At 41.5% G+C, this 25,029-nt stretch overlaps 1 protein-coding gene across 1 annotated transcript in view; it reads right to left on the bottom strand.

Annotated features, from left to right (window-relative positions):
* Window positions 1-4,628: 4,628 nt before the first annotated feature.
* Window positions 4,629-25,029, bottom strand: part of SMS (spermine synthase) — a 44,766-nt gene continuing 24,365 nt past the window's right edge. Inside the window, exons 4-11 of the mRNA XM_070603432.1 lie at window positions 24,598-24,662; window positions 20,290-20,465; window positions 19,379-19,533; window positions 18,826-18,915; window positions 13,006-13,120; window positions 12,103-12,182; window positions 6,619-6,734; window positions 4,629-5,144 (exon numbers count right to left, since the gene is read on the bottom strand). Coding sequence (XP_070459533.1) covers window positions 5,105-5,144; window positions 6,619-6,734; window positions 12,103-12,182; window positions 13,006-13,120; window positions 18,826-18,915; window positions 19,379-19,533; window positions 20,290-20,465; window positions 24,598-24,662 — 837 coding nt within the window. The 3' untranslated portion in view covers window positions 4,629-5,104. The remainder of the gene's footprint in view (window positions 5,145-6,618; window positions 6,735-12,102; window positions 12,183-13,005; window positions 13,121-18,825; window positions 18,916-19,378; window positions 19,534-20,289; window positions 20,466-24,597; window positions 24,663-25,029) is intronic.

The following is a 25,029-nucleotide window of genomic DNA, read 5'->3' as shown; positions in this document are numbered from 1 at the left end:
GCCATAGTCCTCTGCAGGCTGGCCTGGACCAAAGTGGAGGCCTGGTGCAAGAATTCCACCAATGGATGGGGAGTCACCAAGGGCAGAGACATTCAAGAGTGATATCACTGACAGCGGAGCCAAACAAACAGGAAAGAAGAAGAGAAGACTCACTCACAGAAATGGCTGACACCAAAATGGCCACAGATCCCACACATCATTCTGGTTTTCTGGTCTGAATGCTGTACACCTTCCCAAGTTTCTGCTCCTCTTCTGCCCTTCGGGCCACCAAAAAGAAACCCAAAAGATGCAAAACCTGGTGAAAGGACCCCCTTCACCAACACAGCGCTTTCACCCATATTGGGACTACATCCTTGCTAGGGCAGGGTGGACATTCTTGTTCCTTCTAAGTGTGAAGATGCAGCAACTTCTCCCTTTATCATCAGACTGCTTTTCTTCTCGAACATGCCCAATCCTGTTTAATGTCTTCACACCAGCCTGTTTCCTCCATGTTCCACTTGGAAGATACAATTCTAGGCATTATATTCTAAGTATTATATCCTTTTACAGTGTGCTTCAACTTCCTAAGTGCCTACTACATGCACAAGGCACTAGACAAACGTGACCAAAAGGGGCCTGGCAGCAGCCTTCAGAGCTCACGTTCTAGCCATCTGTCAACTGGACTGTGGCTGAAGGTCCTGCTTCCAGTGCCCCCACCACACTTCAGTTGAAAATCTCCAGCTCTTCTGCGGCAGTCAGAAACCACTCAGGTGTATTCTTTCCCATCAGGGGACACTGTCTCTTCAGACATTAAACATTTAAATGTATATGGACAATAGATATGGGATGAAGACTAACAAGACTGAGGAGAAAAAACAGAAACACGAGTATGAAGGGATCACGCAACGAACGCACAGGATACGTGGGCAGAAGCTCCCCCCTAGCAGTGGAAGGACAGGGGTATTTCAGGAATCAAATTCAACTGAGACAACTGAAAAGCAGGCAAAGGCAGAGTTGTCTAGACAGTAGAGGACACGGAATATAGTCCAAGGAGCATTTCTGTCCCTCTGCAATGAGCTGAGCTGTCAGAATCACTTAGTGAGAACCTAAGTTACCAACACAATCCTTAGGTAAGACTATTTTAGAACTAAGAAAAAAGGGCTTCTTAAAAGGTGGATCGAGGCATGATCTCTAAGTTAATTCCAGGGTCAAGGCCATATCTCCAGAGACCTGCCCCTGCCTGTTTCTACTGTCCTGGGGTGGGGCAGCCCCCTAGTCCTCCCTAAGGATATTGGAGGGCTTCTGTCAAAAATACCCCTGGCTTCTTTAGCTGGCTTTACCCAGGAGAGCCCCTGACTCATTTATTCTGTGACATTCCTGTGCAAAGTTGTAGAGGGAGGGGCCTGTTCCCTAATGCTTCATCATAAAGGAATTACTGAAATGACCACCACGTGGCTGGTTGTCGCCCAGAGACGCCATCTGCATTAATGAGCTGGTCAGGGCATCTCCTGGACCCCTGGGACAGGAGATAAGCATACCTGTCCAGTCACATTTATCACTGATTTCCCAGGGAAATCACATCCAAGTGTATTCAACTAGCTTTCCAAAAGCACTGAGCTATTTCTTGCCCACAGTTTATTTTTCATTTTTGAAATAATGAGTAAAGCAGAAATCAGTGGAATGATGGCACCAGGTAATTGAGATTTTAAATAGTTCTGGCCAAGGAGAAGTGACCTGCCAGGATTGATTTGGGGTTCCGACAACAGGGTGAAGGGACCCAGCTACCCTTCCCCACTACCTAAATACAATGAAACAATGGAAGCAAAAACTGTAGGTCAGGAGTTCTTAACCTGGGGTCTATGGACAGAATTCTGTGTCCCTAAACTGGAATGGGAAAACATTTCTTTATTTTCATTAACTTCCAACAGAAATTTAGCATATCCTTTAAGTGCAACCACAGGTGACAAAGCATGTTAATACTGGCAGTACCTGACTGTCAACCAATCAGAAGCTTTGCCACATACCAGTTGTTGCAGATCTTACATACTCATTATTACTTCAAAATTACGGTATTTGACCCACCACTAGATCCAGTTACGTGACAAGTTATTAAAGCGCAAATATTAATTCATAAATTTTTGAAAAACAAGGTAACCTGTTTCCTTATGTTCGTTATCTACTCTATGTACTAAAAGACATGTTTGAGGAGGGAGGGGCTCACAGGTTTCACCAGGCTGCCGGAGTCGTCCAAGGTACAAAAAAGGTTAAGACCCCTGACGTAGGCTTTCAGATAGCAAATTCAGAATGCTGGAACCTAGACTCCAATTGTTGCTAGCCACGGGAACCCCAGGCACATCTCAAACTCTGACTGCTAGTCTACTCAGTGATGTTAACATCGAATTCACGAAGCTATTTTAAGATTGAGCAAGACAGTATAAATGAAGATGGTTTATTAACCCAAAGCACAGCAATGCAAAGATTATTTGGTATAAAAAGGCATTCAACAGGGTGATAGAAGGAGGTTAAGTGTTTCTTCAATGCCACATAGCAGCTCATATCAAATCATGCTGCCCAACTGGCCCCCAGAACAGTACTACTGGAAGTCTGTTCCAAGACTGGGTAAGGAGCACATGCTACTGCGGCCATCGACACAGCGCTTCCTGTGTGTCTTGCTAGGAACAAAAAAAGGTCAGCTGAAGTACAGAAAGTGCTTAGAAAAGAAAGAGCTGGTTGAAGGCCCCCACTTGGAGTAGCACCGCTCTAGAGACTCGAATAGAGGCCAATGATATATAACATCACACACTTCCTTCCCCCCTCCCAGGAGTCATGGGAACAGAATGAAATTTATCATTTTATTGAGACAAATGCAGACTCTCAAGTCAGCAATAGTGAACAAAAGCAAGGAGGGAACCATTTCAACTGCACAGGAAGTAGGAGCAGCACATTTTTATTTTGACATCAGCCCTGCTCTAGCCCACTAAAAACACTATCAACCCAGCCTTCCTCCAGCCCAGTCAGAGCACCATTAATCAAGTTTTTAAAATATTCAATCATTTTCAGGAGAAAGCAGCATTTCCTTTAATAAACCAATTCTTGATATCTGCTGATGCATTGAATAGAATTTAAACCGCAGCCGTATTTGTCTTGTCTTTAAAGTGGCTATATGATACGACAGTATATTCTATTTCAGACTATAAAAGACTATAAGACTACAGCCATTAAAGTAACAGTGCTTAGATCTTATAATATTTCCTGAAAATGCAGCCAAAGTAGAGGTTGTTTTTAGTTATCAGAGTTCAGCTGGCATGCATTTACAACAACTACAAAGATGTTCAAAAACAATCAAACATTATCCTTTCTCCAACGCAAAGAAATGAGCAGGGTCAGAATTTACCATTATCACCCAAAATAAAAATACTTCCATTCCTTTCTTCCTCCCATACCACATCCTTTACTCTGTCCTGAATGCATCTTCCATGGTCTGGCACAACCTGATCCACCTCATTTCTAACTCTCAGCTCTTGGCAGGACTTGTGTGTCATCAGATTCATCAGTGGATTTTAACCTCGGCCTCAAGCTAGTCTTCAACTATCAAGGTATGCCCACATCTTAGTAACGCCATATCTAGACACCAGATATACTTGGTTTCTTTTCTAAAATGGAAAAAATCCAATTCTATTAACCCCAAATGGTGTTCTAACAGTAATAGTACCATTTTTAACCTTACACAGTCTTTGCAAAGCATAATAGAAGTTTGAAGGGCAGGTAGGATTCTTAACATCTACCAATGCCGTTCTTAACCTCTATGCACAGGAAAAATATTTACTGATGGCCAATCTAGTTCCAACATGATTCTAACTCCTTTAATTCTAATATTATTGTTTCTCCTCCCATGCCAATCCAGTAAAAAGGAAGAGAAGGAGTAGGCACATACTCATTTTTAAAGAATATTTGTTAGATACCATGAGCCTATCTTGGGAGGAAGAAGGTTCTGGGTTGACACTATCTCAAAATAGACACTATTTCACCTTTAATGCTTTGCTTACTACAAATTCACCACAAATGAACTCACTCCATTGATAAAGCATAAACCTTTTATAAAAACAACAGAATAACTCGGTGATGTCTAAGGATACAAGTCAACATAACCTGACCTTTAACGTGGACTGTGACCCACACACACTAAAGCAGTTAGTTACACGCACTTCCTTAGGCGAGTTCAAGGTGCTCTTGTTGTGGGCCTCTCTACAAACTGTCACCAATCCGTGCATCCAAAAATCTCCTCAAAAAGTTTCACAGCAGCAATCTAAGACGGTCTCTATTTCCACATCTAATACACCGGTAAGAGTGGAAGTAGAAATAAGCTTTTGAGTTTCAACTTTACAGTGCAGCCAAATCTTTTCCTATCCTCAGGTCAATTTTATAAGGAAGAACTGGTGAACGTAATAGGTTGTGTATCATTTACCACAGTGGTAAACGAAGTCATTACTACTCTTCAAAAAAGGCCCTAAGGCCATCCTATTATAAAGAGATAAATGGCACCAAGTGATATAACAGAGCTAAAAAAAGATCAGGAGACACCTTTGTTCTGTGAGATCAGGAGTGAGAAAGAGGAGACCTGGCTGAAATGAAACGACAGACACAAGAAATTTCTCATTTGTAATTTTAATTGAAGCATTGCTAATTCATTTTTTTTAACTTTCTTATAAGCACCAAATTGTAACATCTAAGTCAATTTTTGCGGAAAGAAACACCATCAAGAACTTCTCTCCAGAACGAAACAATGATGTTCATTCCTCCAAACAAGCAAATTCAAAGTCTACCAAAATACAAAGGAAAAGAGCCCACACAGAAAAAAGTAACGAAAATCACATTCTAGGGGTTCAGTGCATTTAGCAGCCTTCGCTGTGCTGTCTAATCATCCTTCAGCTGACTTTCAAAGAACATAACACCCTAGCTCATCAAAATATACATTTTCCATTTGCTTTTTTAAATTAAAAATAATAATTAAAAAAGAAAACTTGAAGGAATTCACGATCAATTGCCTGACGCGTTCCAATGTCACGTACAGCATTTGAAGGTCAGGAAGGCCATGTGCAGCACACGTGATTTGGGGATACGATCTTCAAGGTTTAGCTTTCTTCCAAACAGTGTAAAACACCCACCTGGACAAGGAGTCAAGGAATAAGATCGGGTAATTCAAGGAAGAACAGACATCACTTAAAATTTCTTTGCTCGCCTATAAATTAGAAGATGGATGAAAGCTCCATGGCTTAGAGCACTGTGGTAATGAGAATGAAGGCCTCTTAAACAAGGCCACTTCACCGCCTGTGACGTGGAGGGACAAGTGGAGAAAAGGTTAAAGGCACACCAATATTCTCTCAGGTAACATTACTGCTTCCAAGGTCTCTAAGATGTTTTAGGGAATAATATGAGAAGAAAGGGTGGGAGGGAGGGAGAAACAAAGACAAGAAGGAGGTGAGAGATGCAGGGGAGGTGGGAGGGAGAGACGGGTATAGTAGAGAGAGGGCGGTATGGGAGAAAGAAGGAAAAGAAGGTGGAAGGACGGAGGGGAGCCAGAGGGCAAGCGCCTTTTCTCCAAATGTTACTGATTGATTTCTAAAATTTCTCAACACAGACACGCGGACTTGACTGTAAAAACTGCTCCCGAGGGGAACACTGATGGAGGACAGTCGCAGGGGAAAGGTGTCAAAGCTCTCCACGGGCCGTGGAAGAACGTGGACACCCAGCCAGCACAAGCCTCCCCTCCTTCCGGGGCTCTTCCGGCTAGGGTCTCTGTCAGAGCCTGCCCGGCCTCAGGGGCCTGCCTCACTGCGGGCCCACAGCAGGCACTGGATCTCCCTCGACAGCAAGGAAAACTGCTGTCACAGGAAACTGGCCCCAGTGAGCGCGGATAAGAAAGCTTTTGTCTGGAGGCTACAGCCAGCCTTTTAGAATGGTGACATGCATTTGAAATTTCCCATGACAATGTTGTCATTCTGGTTTTTCTCCAGGTTCTTTTTTCTCTGGACTAACTAAGTGGAGCTAATGGAGACCAACATTAACTTTGCGATCCCCAGCATTATTTTTAGCTCTCGATTTCCACTGCAACTCAGGATCAAGTGAAGTGTAGAAACTAATATTGAAGTAGGACAGTCTTAACATCAAAGTAGAAGGAGCATCTTCAGTCTCTTTGCCTGCCTCAGTTCAGGCGGGGCTTTAGACCAGGGCTTCTAAAGTTTTGATGTGCAGTCCCTTGGCCCTGGTTAAGACAGGTCACCAGGCCCCACCTCCAGCCTTTCTGATTGGGCAGCGGGCTGAGATGGGAACTGAGAATTTGCGCGTGTAACTAGTTCCCAGGTGATGTTGCAGCTCTGGGGCCACCTGTGAGAACCAGGGATGCCTGATCATTAAAACCACCTGGGGAGCTGTGGCAGGCCACACCCCAGAATCTCTGAGGGTGGGACCCAGCAATCAGTATTTTTTTTTAAAGCTCCCAGGGAATTCCAATGTGGAGCCATATTTGAATACCAGGGCCCCATATACCACAGAGCTAATTACATTTATTATTGGCCTTTCAAATGTTGAACTGACGTGGGTGTTCTGATCTGGCAACACAATGATAAGGTCAAAGGATACAATTCCAGGTATGAAGGGACACAGACGATCTCCTTCGAGAATTCCACAGGACAATACAGGCGCCCGAGCTGTTCTTCATAGAGCGACAGGGCTTCCGTCAAATTGACACAGTTCCCCTAAATCAAAGAAAGAAAAGCAAACAATGGGATTCATCAGTCCTACTGAGTCCTTCACTCATTTGAAGGTCTTTAATAAATGAGACCAATTCTTGCTTTAGATAGAAGTTCATCTTTGAAAATGAGATAAGGCTTCTGTACTCTCACAAATTGCATCGAATTCTATTTATAGATCCATTAGCTCATTATCCTTCTACCTCATTTACCAAGGCATTTCAGATTATTAGAGTATGAAGCAATAGAAAGCAGTGAGACCAATTTCTCATTAGTGACAGTCATTGTATCAACACCATGCAATTAGCAAAGATTCATACACATAACCCATTCAAAATAAGTTTTCTCAAAAACAGTCACCACTGTGTTGAGAATGAAGTATCAAAAAGATACTGTCCCTGATTTCCAGAATAGTTTAATCTATGACCCTCACAAGAATCTAAGATGTTGACAGAACCATATTCACACACTCATGTTTCCCCCCAAATCTGTGATTTATTTTAAGGCTTAAGAGAACAAAAGTTTATTTAGAATATTCTGCAGTTCCACTGCTTATCAAACATTCTCTCTCGACTCCACTGTTCTAATTATTCTCCCCTTCTTGCCACCACTTTTTAAGCCTCCCCAGCAGCTAGGAGTGGTCAATGAGATATAGTGGAAGTCCACCGGAGGCTGCCGGGAAAGTTTTTGATTCTGGACAAAGATAAATAGTGACCTGCCCCTTCAATTTACTTCCAGCCTATAACCTAGATGTGACATTTGGAGCTGCAGCAGCCACTCTGTAACCACGAAGAAAAAACGGTGAAGAGAATCAGAAGCTGGCTAAGACAAAACACAGCTGCTGAATGGCTACAATATCTGCCTACTTCTAGAGCAGTGCTTCTTAATCTTTAATGTGCATGAGGGATCTTGTTAGAATGCAAATTTTCATTCAGCAGATCTAGGGTAGAGTTTATCATTTTAGCACAATTTTCCCCCAAGGGCTTTTCATAACAGATTTAGAAAATAAGATGGGTTTTGTTGTTGTTTTTGCTGAGGAAGATTAGCCCTGAGCTAACGTCTGTGCCAATCTTCCTCTACTTTATATCTGGGTCACTGCCACAGCATGGCTAATGAGTGATGTAGGTCTGTGCCTGGGATCCAAACCTGCATACCGGGGCCACACCAGCGGAATGCACTGAACTTAACCACTACACCATGGGGCCAGCCCCAAGATAGGTATTTTAATACCACCTATTTCCTTTTACCCTCTGAAGTACTTAACATTCGGAAGTCTACTGAATATGTGCTGATTCCACTTTTTCTTAAGAACTTCACTATCAATTTGGCTCAAAATAGTCAAGTACAATGTAAGAGGAAACTTATTTACAAATAAAGGCATCCTATGATGTAAGTGTTCCTGAGAATGGCATTTCAAACCCAACCAACCAGCCAGCCAGCCAAGGGCAAGCGGGTAGACAGAACTATTCTGAGACCTGGGCTTGGCGGTTTTAACTTAGCACATTCACTCAGCATGACGTCATCCTTCAGGGCCAGCCTGTTTAGTAACCCATCATCTAGGGTCCTGCACTGGGATCTGACCAAAGTGCCCTTCGCCAGCATATAATTTGGTTTCAACATCAAGTTCACCAAGAGAGTATATAAACACCACATGTGTAATTTAAGATTCACAAATAGAACACACTGCCTGGTTGTTTTTGGAACACATCACCACTAGAGAAGCACCACCAAGGTGCACAGTTGAATGGTTTTCCTGGCCATCTTAAAATTGACACTACGCTCTCTTTATAGAGGGGATATGGGAGGACCTCCTCACAGAGAATGTGGTAAGGAAATAGGAAAGTTTCAATTTGTTCTTCCCAACATTGTCAAAAAGCAGTTTAAAAAAGAAAAGCGTTTAAAAAAAAAAATCTCACCACAAATAGAGACCTACCCAAAAAAAGTAATGTGGTGTATTTCACTTTCCTGTGTATTTAAATGGAAATACATTTTTCTTCTCTTAAGACAGACACATGGGAGATGCAAAACAAAAATCTAATAGCAAAAAATTAAGCACCTATTAAGGATTAGAGGAAGGGAATAATGGGGCACTTCTAGGGGATAAATCCCAATTCAGCAGCTTCGATTCTAGAAAGTTCTCCCTGTCACATGTTAGATGTGGGTAGATGCACTTTTTTACTTTACAGATTTCTGTAATTGTTTTTAAACTTAACGGTTAGCATGCATGATTTCTGTAATGTAAAAAACAATAGGTCCAGAAGAATATATCCTTAACAACACCATTTTTATCAAGTTCAAAAGCAAACAATATGATGATTCAGGAAATCACACATGTGTGAAACATCTATAAAGAACAGCACAGGAATAGGAAAAAATAACACTAAAGATGGGTTAGTTCTAGAAGGCCGAGAGGGATTGGGAGGGAATGTAGATGTGTCAAGGGTACTGGTAATACCCAGCTCTCAAGTTGCGGGGGGAGTTAGTATTTTGCATCACAACTTACATGAATGTAACATACATATTTTTGTACATATCAAATGACCTCCACTTTTTCTGATGAGGGGTGAGGGAGAGATGGGGGGGAGGACAAGTTCCACGACCTGCCTCCTAGTCCCTTGAAAGCAATTCCTCCCTGGAGTTAAATTCCTCCAGCACACCAGAGCCAGCCCAATTCCCACCCACTCCATGACACTTCCCCAGTTTTGTGGCATGCTGACAAGGCCGTCTTCAAGAAGCCACAGTGACACTAGTGACATTATGAACTTGATAACTGTGATGCAAGCAATTTTAGGCAGGAATATTTAGCTTCTGTCAATCACCAGGTAACAGGCCAAACAACGTGTTCATCCCATCTTTAACCTTACTCCAGTTTCAAGCTACATGCTCAGGAAAGGGGGTTAGGTGTCAATCAAGGGTATCCCCTAAGGGGCCGGCCAGGTGGCGCAGAGGTTAAGTGCTCACATTCCACTTCGGTGGCCCAGGGTTCGCAGGTTCAGATCCCAGGTGTGGCCATGCCATCATTTGGCACGCCACGCTGTGGTAGGCGTCCCACATATAAAGTAGACGAAGATGGGCACGGGTGTTAGCTCAGGGCCAGTCCTCCTCGGCAAAAAAGAGGAGGATTGGCAGCAGTTAGCTCAGGGCTAATCTTCCTCCAAAAAAAAACAAAAGGTATCTCCTAAGCATATCACATGGCTGTTAAAAAAATGTAGATTACAGTGTGGCAACTGCATCAGTACATCCCGGAGTCAAACCACACAGTGCTCTTGACTCGACTACTACTGCTTCTTCAAAGGCCTACACCCGCCTGGGCCCTTTGAATCTCACTGTGTCACACACTGAACCACCAAATGTACTATGTGATCCCCAGGTATTATGAGACTGCCTTGAGTTTCTAACTGTAATGAACGCAGGGACAGGAAACATGTCCTAATACATCTTTTGGACAATTCTTAGAAACCAGCACAGCCCTGGGCATATAATGTGATTTTTGGTAAAAGTCAGTTGGCCAAAGGCAAGTTATCAAAGCCTAGATCATTAATATTTATGAACAGGCTGTGGTAAATCGTAGCGTTTCTATTACTCTTCCATGCTGAGATAGCACTTTCCCAAGAAAGCAGTCTACCAAGAAAATATTCACAACAAAAGCAGTCGCCCCTTCTTCCTAACTCCACCTACTGTCTGCTACAAACTGACTGGTTTGCAGTGGGTTCAAATTATTTTCAGTCTCTTGTTTAAAGATCCCAGAGCCTCACATTCTTCCCCAACTTAAGGTGCATGAGATTTGATTTTATTTGCAGAAATATAAAAACAACTAAATTCTATCAAGATGCTCTGCTTGAGAAATATCCACTCACAAAAAACTCCAATTCACTGAATTTGGGTTGCTTTTACAAGAATAAGACAACTTTGGAGCTGGCCCTGTAGCCAAGTGGTTGCGTTTGCATGCTCCAATTCTGCAGCCCAGGGTTTCACCGGTTCGGATCCTGGGCGCAGACATGGCACCACTCATCAGGCCATGCTAAGGCGGCATCCCACATGCCACAACCAGAAGAACCTACAACTAGAATACAACTGTGCACCGGGGGGGCTTTGGGGAGGAAGAGAAGAAGGAAAGAAAAGGAGGCCAGCTCAGGTGCCAATCTTTGAAAAAAAAAAAAAAAGAATAAGACAACCTTGAGCAGGTCTCATTGTAGATTTCCTATAAAGCACGGGTCAGCAAATTTCTTCTGTAAAGGGCCAGACAGAAAACATTTTAGGCTTTGCAGATCATACATAAGGTCCTCATCACAACTACTCAACACTGCCCCTGTAGTGTGAAAGCAGCCATAGATAATATGTAATGAATGGGCGGGGCTGTGTGCCAAGAAAACCTTCCAGAAACAAGCAGTAGGTGAGATTTGGCCCACAGTCTGCAGTTCCTTGCTTTAAAGAATGTGTTAAAAAAAATCACTTCTAAACATCAGGGAAAAAAATCCATGCATAGACAGTTATCTGTTCTCCTCAGAACCTCCCAGCACTTTCACCAAGTGCAAGGTCTAGGCTTACTCGCCATGTATGGGGGTCTTATGTGCAGGGGGAAGAGAAGGAACACCAGGATGGGCGGGAGACAAATTCAAAGTGTCTCTTAGAGTTGCCAAGTTGTTTCAGCATTATTAGTCTCAGATCTCAAACTGGCCAGGATGTGCTTGAAAATGTCTCCCCACGGGAATAAAGTTAAGACCTCTCTACTAGTTCTTGACACTTAAACATACTAACGCTTTAAAAAAGGGGGAGGAGACTCTCCTGAAAACACCTAAGAATTACAGGGACCAGAGTACAACACTACTTAACTTAAGTAAGTGCTCATCTGCCTGCTTATGAAACCAAGGGATTTTTGCACCAAGAGACTGGATCATCAATTAGCTGCTTTTGCTGTCATTTTCAGAATTTTGTTAAGAACTTTAGTAGGTTATATATATTTTTTATATATCAAGAAATACAACCTTCCAACTTTCATTTAAAATTAAGAATCCCTTAGAGAATGAGAAAAACGCAATTTGCTTCCATCTGGTGGCAGAAGCTCATACTACACCCAAAGCAGCTTACGAAATTTATGTTGAAAATCTCCTAGAGGAGGAGGGGAGGGGAAAAAAATAAAAAGTCAGTCTGTGTCTCCATCTCGTGGCAGCAGTTCATACTACAGCCAAAACCAAAGGAGAAATCAGACAGTTGTGGCAATAGGACAGCTATTCACAAACTTACTGCTTGAAAGAACACAATCCAATTAAGCTATTCTATCCTTAACAGACATACATCTCAAGAATATGCAGTCAAATTTCAAAATTTACAATTTTTGTTGAGAATTTTGGGAAAGAACAGTTAAGTAGCCTACCTGTGTAAAATATTTCCCATCTTGCTTCAGTACTTTCATTGAGAGGTCAAGAATCAGTCTGAGAAACTCCCATGTGGAATCTGGATGTTAAAAAAAATTAATTTTTTATAAATATGGGTTTGTATGCATCAGAAACAAAATCTAAAATCAAACATTCACATTAACACTCAACAACACCAAAAAAGAAAGAAACAGCTATGAGCTTAAGACCCAATATTTGAGAGCTTATTCATGAACTATAGTGTACTGTCATATATTGAGTGTCTCGTGCACACACACACAAGCAAGGTCAAACACACATGTACTATCAGCACTGCTCTCACAATACCAGTGAAGATTCAACACAAAGGCAGTGGTTGAAATCTGAAAGACAGCAGCTTTAAGTAAGGGGGAAAGCAGCAACATCCTGAGAGAGAGACTGCAAGGATCAGCAAGGGTCATCGGGTGGGGGCTGGAGGCTGCCGACTCAGTAGGAACACAAGAGTACAGAGAAAACATTAACACTGAAATTCCAACCCAGCAGTGATCTCAAGCACATAGTGTGAGAAGGGGAATTGTCTCCGGTGTTACTTGGAAAGGTCACCAGTTTGTCCCAGTACAGGTTAAAATTCACAATGTAAATAAATTATCAAAGGTGCTAAGGTCTCGATGTGATTATGAGTCATTTTATTTAATGCTTGTTCCAAGTGACTGAGTTATTAATTTGCTCATTTAGTGGGAGAACAAGATTTGACCAAAGCCAAACGCAGCTATTTTCCCACAGAGGGCCTCAGTTTAGCTACCTTTCAAAAATGAAGGAACTGAACTAGACAATCTCCAAGAGCCTTTCATTCTCACCAGGTGCCAAGAAAAACATTTCTATGAACATTATTTTGGTTAAAAACAAAAGAGAACAGAATCTACCTTCTTCCGGAGATGTGGAGATCGGAACAGCTGTCAAATCATTAATCACATAATCAAACTCTCTCCCTTCTTTGGCGTACCTCTTCAGTACTGGAATACAGTCTTCTATTAGAACCTTCCAGAGACAAAAGGAATAGACGCGCGTGAGCCAACACACGTGGAAGTAGAGGAAGGGGGAAATGCAAGCTGGGGCTCAGATCCACAGCACCTGTCGCACGAACAAAAATGACTTCCACTCCTGCCTGTAACAGCTAAAATTCCGTGCTTACTACGTGCTTTACATGCCTTCTCATTTAAACAGCTCTACAGGTACTATTATCATCCTCATTTTCCAAATGGAGAAACAAACTTGAGAGGTTACATTGCTTGCCCAAAGGCACCCAATAAGAAACAGAACCAAAAAGTACACCTAGCTCTATCAGAAAGCCAAGTTCCTACTTTGACTTTAATCTATATTACCTCTCCTACTACTATCTGTATTTTCTTCTACGTTTATTTTTTCTTTCATACTAAGCACTGAATGACTTGTCTATTGATTTATATTTGCAGCTTACCTCAAGCTATTAACCTATGGGTTTTCAGTTTTCTCTAACACTTCAAGTACTGCTGGTGATGAAGCCATGTACTAAATACCAGCTCCCACGACCAGTTATTAACGAGTGGAGTACAACAGTTAAGAGCTGGAATTCTCATACAGATCCTTTACAGTAGAGAGGAAATAAGCTGGGGGTTCGCCTTATCTTTGAAGTACTGAAGATATGTGCTGGGGATCCACCCGGCTCTAGGCAACATCCTGAACTAGACTGTTTATTCTCTTTGTCTTTTATTTTTCTAGTTATAAATTATATGCTCATGTAAAAAAATTTCACATGTAACAAGTCAGTCAGAAATCAAGTTTGCCACAATTCCCTAAGATAAGCTATTCCAGATTTTTTCCTATGAATGTTCTTACACGTATCTCAGAGTCACAATTTAAGAAACTGAATCTTACCATCCTGATGTTTTATAACTCGCTTCACTTAATGCATCATTCGAGTGCAACCACACAAAGACAGAGAAGGCACTAACACCCCAGCTGCCTTCAATCTACATTCGATCCCATTTGATATGCTCAGAGCTTTTCCCTACACTCACACAGATTCCTTATAAACACTCCCCAACAAATAAACACAAACGCATGTTCTCTTTTCTAAAACCAGGACTGCACATATCAATCTGAACTTGGAAATTTTCACCTACCACCGTTCAAGGTAATGAGGTCTTTAAAAAATACATCATTCCTCTAAAAATATTCTACCCTTATCATTTTCAAGCCTTGGCCTTTACAAACACAGCCATAATCAACCTTGCATAGATGACTTTCTGTCTGTGGGCTGGACACTCCAACATGGGGTTACCAAGGCAAAAGGCATGTGTATTTAGCTTTCGGATTTTTGTGGTTTTTTTGAGGAAGATTAGCCCTGAGCTAACATCTGCCACCAATCCTCCTCCTTTTGTGCTGAGGAAGACTAGCCCTGAGCTAACATCCATGCCCATCTTCCTCTACTTTCTATGTGGGATGCCTACCACAGCATGGTGTGCCAAGCAGTGCCATGTCTGCACGAGGATCTGAACCAGTGAACCCCCGGCCGCTGAAGCGGAACGTGCGAATTTAACTGCTGAGCCACTGGGCTGACCCCTAGCTTTCAGTTTTGATGGCCATTCACGTGTCAACCAGCAAAGCATGAGAGAACCTCTTTCCCTGCATCCTTCCCAGCACTGGATGTTGTCCCTCCTCTTCTGTCAAGTCCCTTGCTAATGTTTTCACACGAACTTCCTGGGCCACCACCAGGGGTGAGCATCTTGTCAGAAGCTCACAGGTTATTCGACTTTCATCTTTTGAGAAGTACCAGTGCATATCCTTTATCTTTTTTATTTAGTGACTTAATCTTTAAATTTTAAGCTGTAGGGGCTCTTTATATTATTAAAGGGATTACCTTCCTGTCACGTTTGTTACTAGTATTTTTTTCAGTGTGTTTTTTGGCTTTGTTTATGGTATTATGTTCTCATTATGGTTTCTGGGTTTCTTGCCTTTCTTGAAAAGGTTTCCCAACTCCAAGGTTAAATATTCTAAATTTTCCTAAATGTATTAGTTTTTGTATCTACAGCTTAAGCCGTCTGAAATTAATTTTTCTATGGCTTCTAGGGTTAGCTAACTTTGTTCTCACACAGATTAACAGCCTATTATGCTGGCATCGCTTATCAACTAAATCTCCCTTTCCCAAGGGAACTCAACTACACCTTCGGCTATACATTAGCTGTGTGTGTGCGAATACACATTCATACATCTTCATGTCTCTGTGCCATTCCTCTTGTCCATTCCTGTGTCAACATACTTCCTACTTGATTTCTGTGCTAGAGTAAACAAGCAAGAGGGTAAATCTCCCTTGACTATGATTTAAAAAGTTTTTTCTTGGCTATTGTGGTTTTTCTTCTTCTGCTTTTTCTCCCCAAATTCCCCCAGTACATAGTTGTATATTTTAGTTGTGAGTCCTCCCAGTTGTGGCACGTGGGACGCCGCCTCAGCATGGCCTAATGAGAGGTGCCACGTCCAGGCCCAGGATCCGAAACGGCGAAACCCTGGGCCACCGAAGCAGAGCTCGTGAACTTAACCACTTGGCCACAGGACTGGCCCCTTTCTTAGCTATTGTTAGATATTTATCGTTACAACTGAACTTCAAAATCATTGGGTCTAATTCTAAAAACTCCCTTGGGATTCTGATTGGAATTACTTACAATTAGGAAGAAAAAGACATTGTTCTGATATTTTGATCCAAGAAACTAATGGCTCTCCATGTATTCAAACTTCAGTTGCTGTCTTTCAATAAGATCTTAACGTAATTCTTACCAGTCTCAAAATACCATTCTTGTTAAATTTATTCCTAGGTATTTAACAATTAGTCATTATTTGGAATAGGATTTCCGGCCCACCCTGGGTGGGGGACCAATGTCCATTCAAACTGTTCTGCATTGAGCATAGTGGAGAAAAATTTCTAGTCTGCTTTTACATAATCACTTCACCAAATTCTCATAAATTCAAATAGTTTTCTAGATGAGTTTCCTAGATTTTCTAAGCATTCACATCATCTGAAAATAATTTCTTCCTATATTTATACTGTTTTCCTACCTTACTGCATTAGCTAATGCCTCAAAAACAATGTTGAATAAAGGTAATAACAAGCATCCTCATCTTGTTCCTAGTTTTAATGGAAATACCTTATTTTGCCATTTAATATAACATTATCTTTAAGTTTCTGATAATTTCTATTTCCTTTAGTTTCCCCTTCTTTTGCAATTTTATTTTACCTAAAAAATTTTTATTAAAAATGACTGCTCAGGGGCTGGCCGTGTGGCCGAGTGGTTAAGCTCGCGCGCTCCGCTGCAGGCGGCCCAGTGTTTCGTTGGTTCAAATCCTGGGTGCAGACATGGCACTGCTCGTCAAACCACACTGAGGCAGCATCCCACATGCCACAACTAGAAGGACCCACAACGAAGAATATACAACTATGTACTGGGGGGCTTTGGGGAGAAAAAGGAAAAAAATAAAATCTTTAAAAACGACTGCTCAATATTCTCAAATGCTTTGTCATCTGTTAATATCAAATTATTTTCTCCTTTACATTATTCATATAATGAATTATATTGATAAGTTTCTTAAGACTCATATCTTTACATTTACGAACTAAATCTTTTTTGGGCATAATATATAACTCTTTAAATAAACTGCTAAATTTACTACTATGTTACTTGGAAATCTTGTACATATATAAAAATCCATCTTTAGTTTTCTTTTTGTACTACCTTAATGATTTCAGTACTAAAACTACTCATTATAAAAAGAATGCAGAGTGCTCTGGAACATTTTCTGTGTTCTAAAAAAGGTTAATGGAGTAATTACCTGTTTTTCAAATGATGAACAGTTGCAAAGACCTAGTGTTTTGCTGATGGTAACATTTTAACGGCTAATGGAAAGCTAAGGGGCTTGCCTGGCTGAAGCCCCACAGACCAGGAAGCCCCACCCCTTGAGAGCTCTGGGAAAATTCTCAGCCTCAGAATTTTCCAGGCTCCCCTTGGTGGTTGCTCTGTTCCAGAAAGGCAGCAAGGGGAGAAAGGATGCATTTGGGCACCCAACTTCCTCAAAAGCCGAGCCATTTCAAATAAACGATTACTTTTCCCTTCCCTAAAATGTCCGACTGTCTATGTCACCATCTGCCTTTGGTGCTCTGCCTTCAGACACACTCGCAAGTCAAGGAGTTGTTTCCCGAGGCCATTAGTCAATCTTCCCACTTATATCTGGCCTCTAATTACAACAGTCCACAACTTCACACAACTGCAGGTTTGAGCTTGTGTTTCTGTTTATTTTTCCTTAATCCATGTGAGGGAGCCATATAAGCAGCCAGGGAGACAGGAATCTGAATCACTCCTCTAAAGTTACCCTATAACCTTGAATAAATGTCGTTTAAACTCTCGAAGCTTAATCTTCTTCATCCATAAAATAGAAATAATACCCACTTGGTACAGGTGTGAAGATTAAACATTAAAACACACACCTTAGGCAGAGGGTCTGGCTAACCCTGCAAACATTATTTGCAAACAATGGTTACTTTTAGTTCATAGTGAAACAAATCTGCCATGCTCTGAAGAACCTAATCCCCCCTCCCTTTTTAAACTTTCAAATAGTGCAAGTGAAGTGTCTTTCCCTTTTGCCCACAAAACAATCACAACTGGCATTTTAATGTAGATATAATTCCTCTCTCAGCTTAAAAAATTAACATGCACGTAACATGCAATCAAACCTAGGAAGTACACACGTTAGGAAAGACGGGGTAGGCATAAATAATTTACATTAACCACAAATTAAAGCGCTCATCTATATCGTTTATAAATCTGGAGATACACATTTAAGATTCTGTTCAAATAAAATATTTGCTTGGTTTATCTTGCTCTAACAAGTTCCGTAGGTGTGGGCACTGAACATATGCATCCTCAAAATATAATACAAAATGTACCCTACAAACGGTCATGATTGGTCAACTTGTGAATTGATTTAGGACAGAATTTAGGGCAATTTAGGATAGAAACTAATTTGCTTAGCAAGAAACAATTGTTGAAACTGCTCAAATATACATATATACATACAATTTTTCAAAACTCACATCAAGAGACTGAAGGGTAGCAGAAAATGCCACCTCAAAATATGCCGATTTGGTATACTGATTTTTTTTGAGCTGTAGGCACAGGAAAAACAGCAAATGCAGGGAGAGGCTTTCACTGACCTCCCCTTTATCTGCCTCAAGACAGATCCTCCAAAAGGAACTCAACTGTCATAGATCCCTCGCCCCAGGCATTTCAACCAGGGAAGACTGACTCTTATCAGAGGAGAGGAGACTTGACACCACACCCAGACAAACTGTCACATCTCCTTATCTGTTCTTCTAAGGGCCTATCTTTCCTAAAAGTCATGTACTCTCCCTTAAGACACCCACATCCTCTTTCCCTATTAAGATGATATTTAAGCCTAAATTCTAAAGTTACCTCTGAGTTACTCATTTTTCTCTGTATACGGGAGTATATATGTCAAAACTTGTTCTTCTCTTATTAATCTTTTGTTACAGGAGTCTCAGCCAAGAACTAGAGGGAAAATCTTTCCTCCCCTGCAAGATGATCTATTTATCTTCTTAACCAATTATACTTCAAGTTGTTATAAAAAAGCACAATTCAGATCAATAATATATTATATTACCAGTTGACTTAAAAATGGTATCTGGAAAACACGATTACCTGATAGCAGTCTCCTTTAAGATTGTCTAAGACATCGCCACATGTTTTTCGCATGTATTTCTTACACCCATCAATCACCATTTGGTCAATGTTCGAAACAGGTTAAGGAGAAATTTCCCCTGAATTTGGATGTATCAAAGAATTCTGAAACAGTAATACTTTAAAGAAAAGGTTAAGACAAACATAAAAGTTTTATAACACTAATTTGGGTATCAAGTTAAAAAAATGATGAAAGAGACAATGATTTCAAATTTTGCACCACGGACACTCAAAAGGAAGTACATTTTCTTTTCTTCTCATGCAGAAGTCATTCCAGCAACTGCTGAGTAGTAGACACAGTACCAAGGTCATTTTCTCTTTAATTCTCAACTAGATTATCTCTGCTTTGTTGGTGGCCACATGAAAAGGCTACTGGTACTAAGTTGACATATTTGTTCAAGGCACTCTTTATAACACATTTACCTTCTAACATTAACTGGAGTCTTAATACAAAAAAGGAGGAAGAAAACAAATGCAGCCCATTGAACTTGATGTCTTATACAACAAAGGATATCTCTACCATAGTGACCATCTTTGGTTTCAGTTTGACTATTTCGCATAATATGCCCCCATCTCCACCTCCCAGAATCAGTACGTCCTTGCCAGTGTAATCTTCTTTGCCACTGCCCATGATGGCCCGGGTATACGCCAAATCACTCTCCGCCAAATCTAGGGAAGAGAAACAGATCCAAAATGGTGACTCTCCCCAAACCCTCATGCCACCTGATTCACCACACTATTAAGTGCTGGAATCTAGCCTAAAATTCAAAACTTCATTTTCAATCTAAAAACTGTCAACAATATACAAAAGTATTTTTTGGGATTGTGGAGTTTTCATCCATCCTACCCATCTGACACCTCACACAACATATTACATACATAGATTACATTAGTCATTGGGAAGAAAATCCAGTCTTAAGCATGTACTGATGTGCTGAATAACTTAAAACAATTATATCTTTCCAGATGAAATAATAGGAGGCCTGAGAGTTGCTTCAAAATATGAGAGGAAGAAAGTGGATCAGGGTTTAGGGGAAAAAACACTGGCCAGGAATCAATAATCGTTGACACTCAATGGTGAATAGATGTAGGTTCCTCATACTATTTTCTCTATTTAGGTTTGAAGTTTTCCATAACAAAAAGATTTTCAAAAGATAAGCAAGTACATTTTCTTTTTAAGTACAATCCAAATATTCATTACCAGTTAAGAAAAAGGCAAGTCAAGACAAAGTTTTCACGGCTTTGCCATAAACGTGAAAGCCCAGACAATCCACGGGTTAACACAACATAAATGGTCATTTCAAAAAACAGCAGTGCCAAGAACAAACTTGGACAAATCCATGACAGTGTTATTTGTCCGGAAAACACCAGAATCCCACACACTGTCACTTTGTTATATGACTGGGGTAGGGATGGAATACTTACTAACATCCCCACTAAGGATGAGAATATTTCCAAATTGCTTCGAGTGTAGGATTTTAATGTTCTGATAAGGTGAATCTTCATCATACACCACTTCATCTATGTCATACTCAACCAGGCGGCCATCAGCAGTGGGCCAGTATCTGTCGATGGCCCCTCCTCGAACTATGGGTGGCAATCTGGAAAATAAGGGGAGAACAGGAGTGAGCCTTTCAAGAACACTGCTTATGGCGAGGCTGCCTTAAAAGTGGACCTGGGCCCAAGTATGCAGAAGCAAGCCGCATGACCCCAGGCCGACTTCTGAACAGCACCCAACAAATCTAAAGCTTTACCTTTTAGGTTTAAACAAACACGGCCACCACCACATCCCAACAACTGCTGTACATACGACTTCACTTTTTTATAAAAACCTTCCTGGCATGCTTTAAATTTTTCTAATAAAAAGTTAAAGGAGAAAATGGCCACTGCACACATCACACTTGACCCCAAAATACTTCAGGAGGGATCTAAGACTGCCTACATAACCACACTGCCATTACCATTCATGCAAGTGCACACGGATCTAATACCATTATCTCGTTCAGAATCCATATTCGAGTGTCCTCAATTGTACCAATGTCTTTTATAGCTGTTCTGCTTTTGAATGAAGGATCATACACTGTATTTTGCTGGGGGTTTTTTCTCTTCTTTTCCAACCTCATTTAATCTAGAATAGTTTTTTTTTTTTTCCTGATAATGTTTCATGCCATTGACATCTCAGAAAAGTCCAGATCAGGTATTCTGCAGAAAATCCCTCATGTGGGTCTGCCTGATGATCTCTTCATTAGAGTCAGGTTGATGTATATTATCCAAGCGTCACACCACGGGCACGTGATGTCTCCTTGCCCTATTATTGGTGATGCCAAGTGTGACCACTTGGTTAAAGCAGATGCCACTGGATCTCTCCATTTGCAAAGGTACCTTTTTTTCCCTTTAAAATTACTAAGCAGGCCGTGGGGTGGGGGCCTCTGAAACTGGGTGAAGGTCCTGATCTCCCAACAAATGTTCACCAGTGGCTTTGGCATCCAGAAGATTCTTGCCTGAACCAACTACCAGAGCAGCTGCAAACTGATGATATTCTATTCCATTCTTTTGTAAGTACTCAGTATTTTAGATAGGGTAAATGTACTAGAAACTACCAGCAGAGGACACTAAATGACAGGGAAAAACAGACCTGGAAAAGGAGCTTGGCAAATCTAACCTAACACAAACAAAATGAAAACTCACTGCATAGATAACACAACTGTGTGCCAGTCATGTGTCCTCAGACACATGGTGTTCAACAGCAAGACAGCCGTAGACACCTGAAATACTGGGATGCGCTACCTCTGACTTGCTCTGATGAGCTTCCTTCCCAAGAATTCGGTCTGAACCTGTTAGAAGTTAACAAGGCTTGCTTTCTCTGAGGAAATACTAACATCTGCAAAGAGCACTGAGATTCACAAAGTAAGTTTCCATAAACTCATTTAATCACTTCATCTTTCAGGTCAACAAATTCAGCTTGTTGGACTGTTAGGTAGACCAGAGGTTTTTCTTGTAAAATGTAGAGCCCCAGTCAGGACGAGGACCTGAGAAGCAGGCAAACAGGACTTGAGGGAAGCCTCTGCCACCCCTGGCTGATGGGTGGGGGGTGAAGTGCAAAAGTGAGCCACCTGTGGCGCTAGATGAAGATAACAAATATCAAGTCACAGGTTTTCAGGGGAGGAAACCCAGCCCCTGGTTGACAGCCAGCCAGCTATAGGCAGTTACTGAACTATGCACAAACCCACTGAAAATAAACAATGCCCATTCTCAATTGTGTCAATAGCGCCTTGGCTAAGGTGAACAGCTCTGTCCTCGATTGCAACACAATGGTTTGTAAAGACTGGCAAAGAAACAACAAGGATCTCTAACAGGATGGAGAAGCCATTATCTTGATGAAGTGCATCTGTCTATAATGGGCTACGGGAAATATTCTGGAACCCTACACAACTCTCGTTTCAACCTTCACTACTAAAAATCAAAAACGGGTAGTAGAGAGAAAGTCAGACAGGCTACATCCTGAGCCTGAGGTAAACTGTAAATTCCAAGAATTTTTGTTTCAACAAAACTTAACTGATGTGACCTTGTTTTCCTATTCCTTTTCAAAAGTAGAAAAATTAATTTTCTAATAAATCCCATGACTTAGTTGAAAATTCAGATTTAACTCACCAGCCACAGGGGAGTAAAAATTTCAGATAATGTCACTGAGTTATTTGTTAATGACTGACTCTCTAACAATGTCATTCCCAGATAGAAAAGTGGCACCATCCTTGTCCTTTTGAGGCCAGGGACAAAGGGCCTACAACAGAAGCACTTCCAACAACTTCTCACTCCCTCCACCCTGATTTTATGAAAAGCTGTAAAAGCAGTGACAAGCAAAAACAAGGTCAAGGTCTGTATTTTGAACTGAAAATCTGAAGCTTAACTCCACTCTCACTTAGAAAACTCCTATACCAAAAACAAATGAACCAGACGTCCCATGATCGCTGGAGCCCATAAATGCATTCCATCTACTTACTCACTTCTAGAAGTAACCCTGATAAAAATCACACCAATAAAAACCAGAAGCATTTTGATGTTGGCCAATTCATCATCACTGAATTTAGGACACAATGGGAAGCCATTCAATGCAAATTAATACAGATAAGGAAAACTTCTTACCTGTAAGAGCAGGAAAAGATGAAAAGTCCAGAAAGGAGTGTGGTACCTGGGCGAGGTTTTTTTTTTTTTTTAAAGGATGAGGAAGGGCCTGAGGACACCTAAGCTAAATTTGGGTGGGGTAAACAAATCTGGGTGCTCTGACAGATTTCAACAATGTGGGCAAGTTCTGCCCTGTGTCTTGTTCTTTTCGCTTGCAGTTTCCTGCTTTCTCCTCTACCAAAGGTCAGACAACTTCCTAGTTACCTTGCATCTGCCCTGGAGCTTTCCTATGGGCTGAGCCAATTTAGCATTCTGAGCCATTATGTACTTAAAATCCTAGTTCTCGCCATAAGGATTCACTTCTGTATTCTGGTCACTTCCAACAGTGATGGTGTGACCTTGGTCAAGTCCCTCCATGCCTCTGCATCTATATGTTGCCTTTATGAGCAAGAGACAGGCCTCCTCCTTTTCTGGGCCTGATAAGGAGCCACCTAGGAAAGGCAAGAGCAAACTGCTCAGAATTATTCGCTGGGCATCCATGATTAATTCCCATTCTTAATTCCCAGGACCTACCAGACTCTATCTTTCCAACAAATGTCAAAACTGGGTTTTTTTGAGCAAGATTAGCCCTGAGCTAACATCTGCTGCCACTCCTCCTCTTTTTGCTGAGGAAGACTGGCCCTGAGCTAACATCTGTGCCTATCTTCCTCTATTTTTTTGTTTTTATACGTGGGACGCCTGCCACAGCATGGCTTAATAAGCGATGTGTAGGTCTGCACCCAGGATCCGAACCTGCGAACCCCGGGCTGCCGAAGCAGAATGTGCAAACTTAACTGCCGTGCCACTGGGCCGGCCCTTCAAAACTGTTTTAACATCTGACACCACTGGCAAATAACTCTGAGACTGTCCAACAGAACTTTCTGTGGTGACAGAAATGTTCTATATCTGTGCTGTCCCCTATGGCAGTCACTAGCCATTAGCTATTGAATGAGGCTAGTGAGACTGAGGAATTGAACTGTTTCTTTTCGTTAACTTAATTTTAAATAGCCACTACTGCTAGACAGGGAAAGCTTAATTGTCTTCATTACCATTTGAAAAGAATATACCTGTGGCTGCTCAAGGTGGGTGGCCTCTGAGATTCTTAGTACCTTACAAAGTCATCTCACTTAAAAGCTTTGAGACAAATTTTCTATCACCCCATCCTGTCATAAATCTCTTAAAACTGCTTACTGCCACTCTGGGGCCCAGAACTCTGAGCAGACAGGCGACCTTCTCTCTTTACTGAACAGAGTCGGGGAGGAGTTTTCTAGTTCCCCTTTGACTGAGGTGGCAGCCCCACCACGGTCTCTGATTTGTACAGTTTCAGCTCCTTGCACTCACCCCACATCTCCTTTCCGCCTTTGTTCCATTTTATCCAGAAGACCTCTCTCTCTCTGTGTTTTCATACACTTGTCTTGTTTTGGTGTGAGGGGCCTCTATCAGCTCAGCCTGCCATGTTGCCAGCAGATGACTTTGATCTTTTCCACATCTTAAGCAGACAGGGACACCACCACTATTTGGATTATTTTAACGATTAACCAAATATAAAAGGACATTCAGGAGTGGACTTACCGCTTCACCCGCCCAGTACTGTCCTGACTCAATTCTTTCATTCTTTCTTCTACTTTATTCAAAAGCTACAATTAAAAGAAAAGAAATCAATAGGCTTATAGAATAAGCTGAATGGAATAGTTAAATTACAGACTAAGAGGCTGAGGCCATGTTGACAGAGCTGTGCGATACTGGCAGATACCCAAACATACCTGTCCTCCCCCATCTCTGCAGCAGCCTCCAGGCCTGGCCCAATTCACACTCCCCCGCCTGCTAGCCCTCATGGTGCTGACCTAACCTTAGTCTAAGTTAGCACCAAAATAATGGGAAAGGGAAAGGCTCAAGGATAATGCAGATAGAACATTCTGGTTAAAGGTTTACACCCCCTCCAGTGGAAAGTAAAATCATTACTTAGCACTCAAGCAGTCAAGGGAAAGATGATAGCCAGGTTCC

Source organism: Equus przewalskii, chromosome X, assembly GCF_037783145.1.
Source record: "Equus przewalskii isolate Varuska chromosome X, EquPr2, whole genome shotgun sequence".
NCBI classification, from domain to species: domain Eukaryota; kingdom Metazoa; phylum Chordata; class Mammalia; order Perissodactyla; family Equidae; genus Equus; species Equus przewalskii.
The sequence above is the reverse complement of the archived record's forward strand: the minus strand, read 5'-3'. Positions and strand labels throughout refer to the sequence as shown.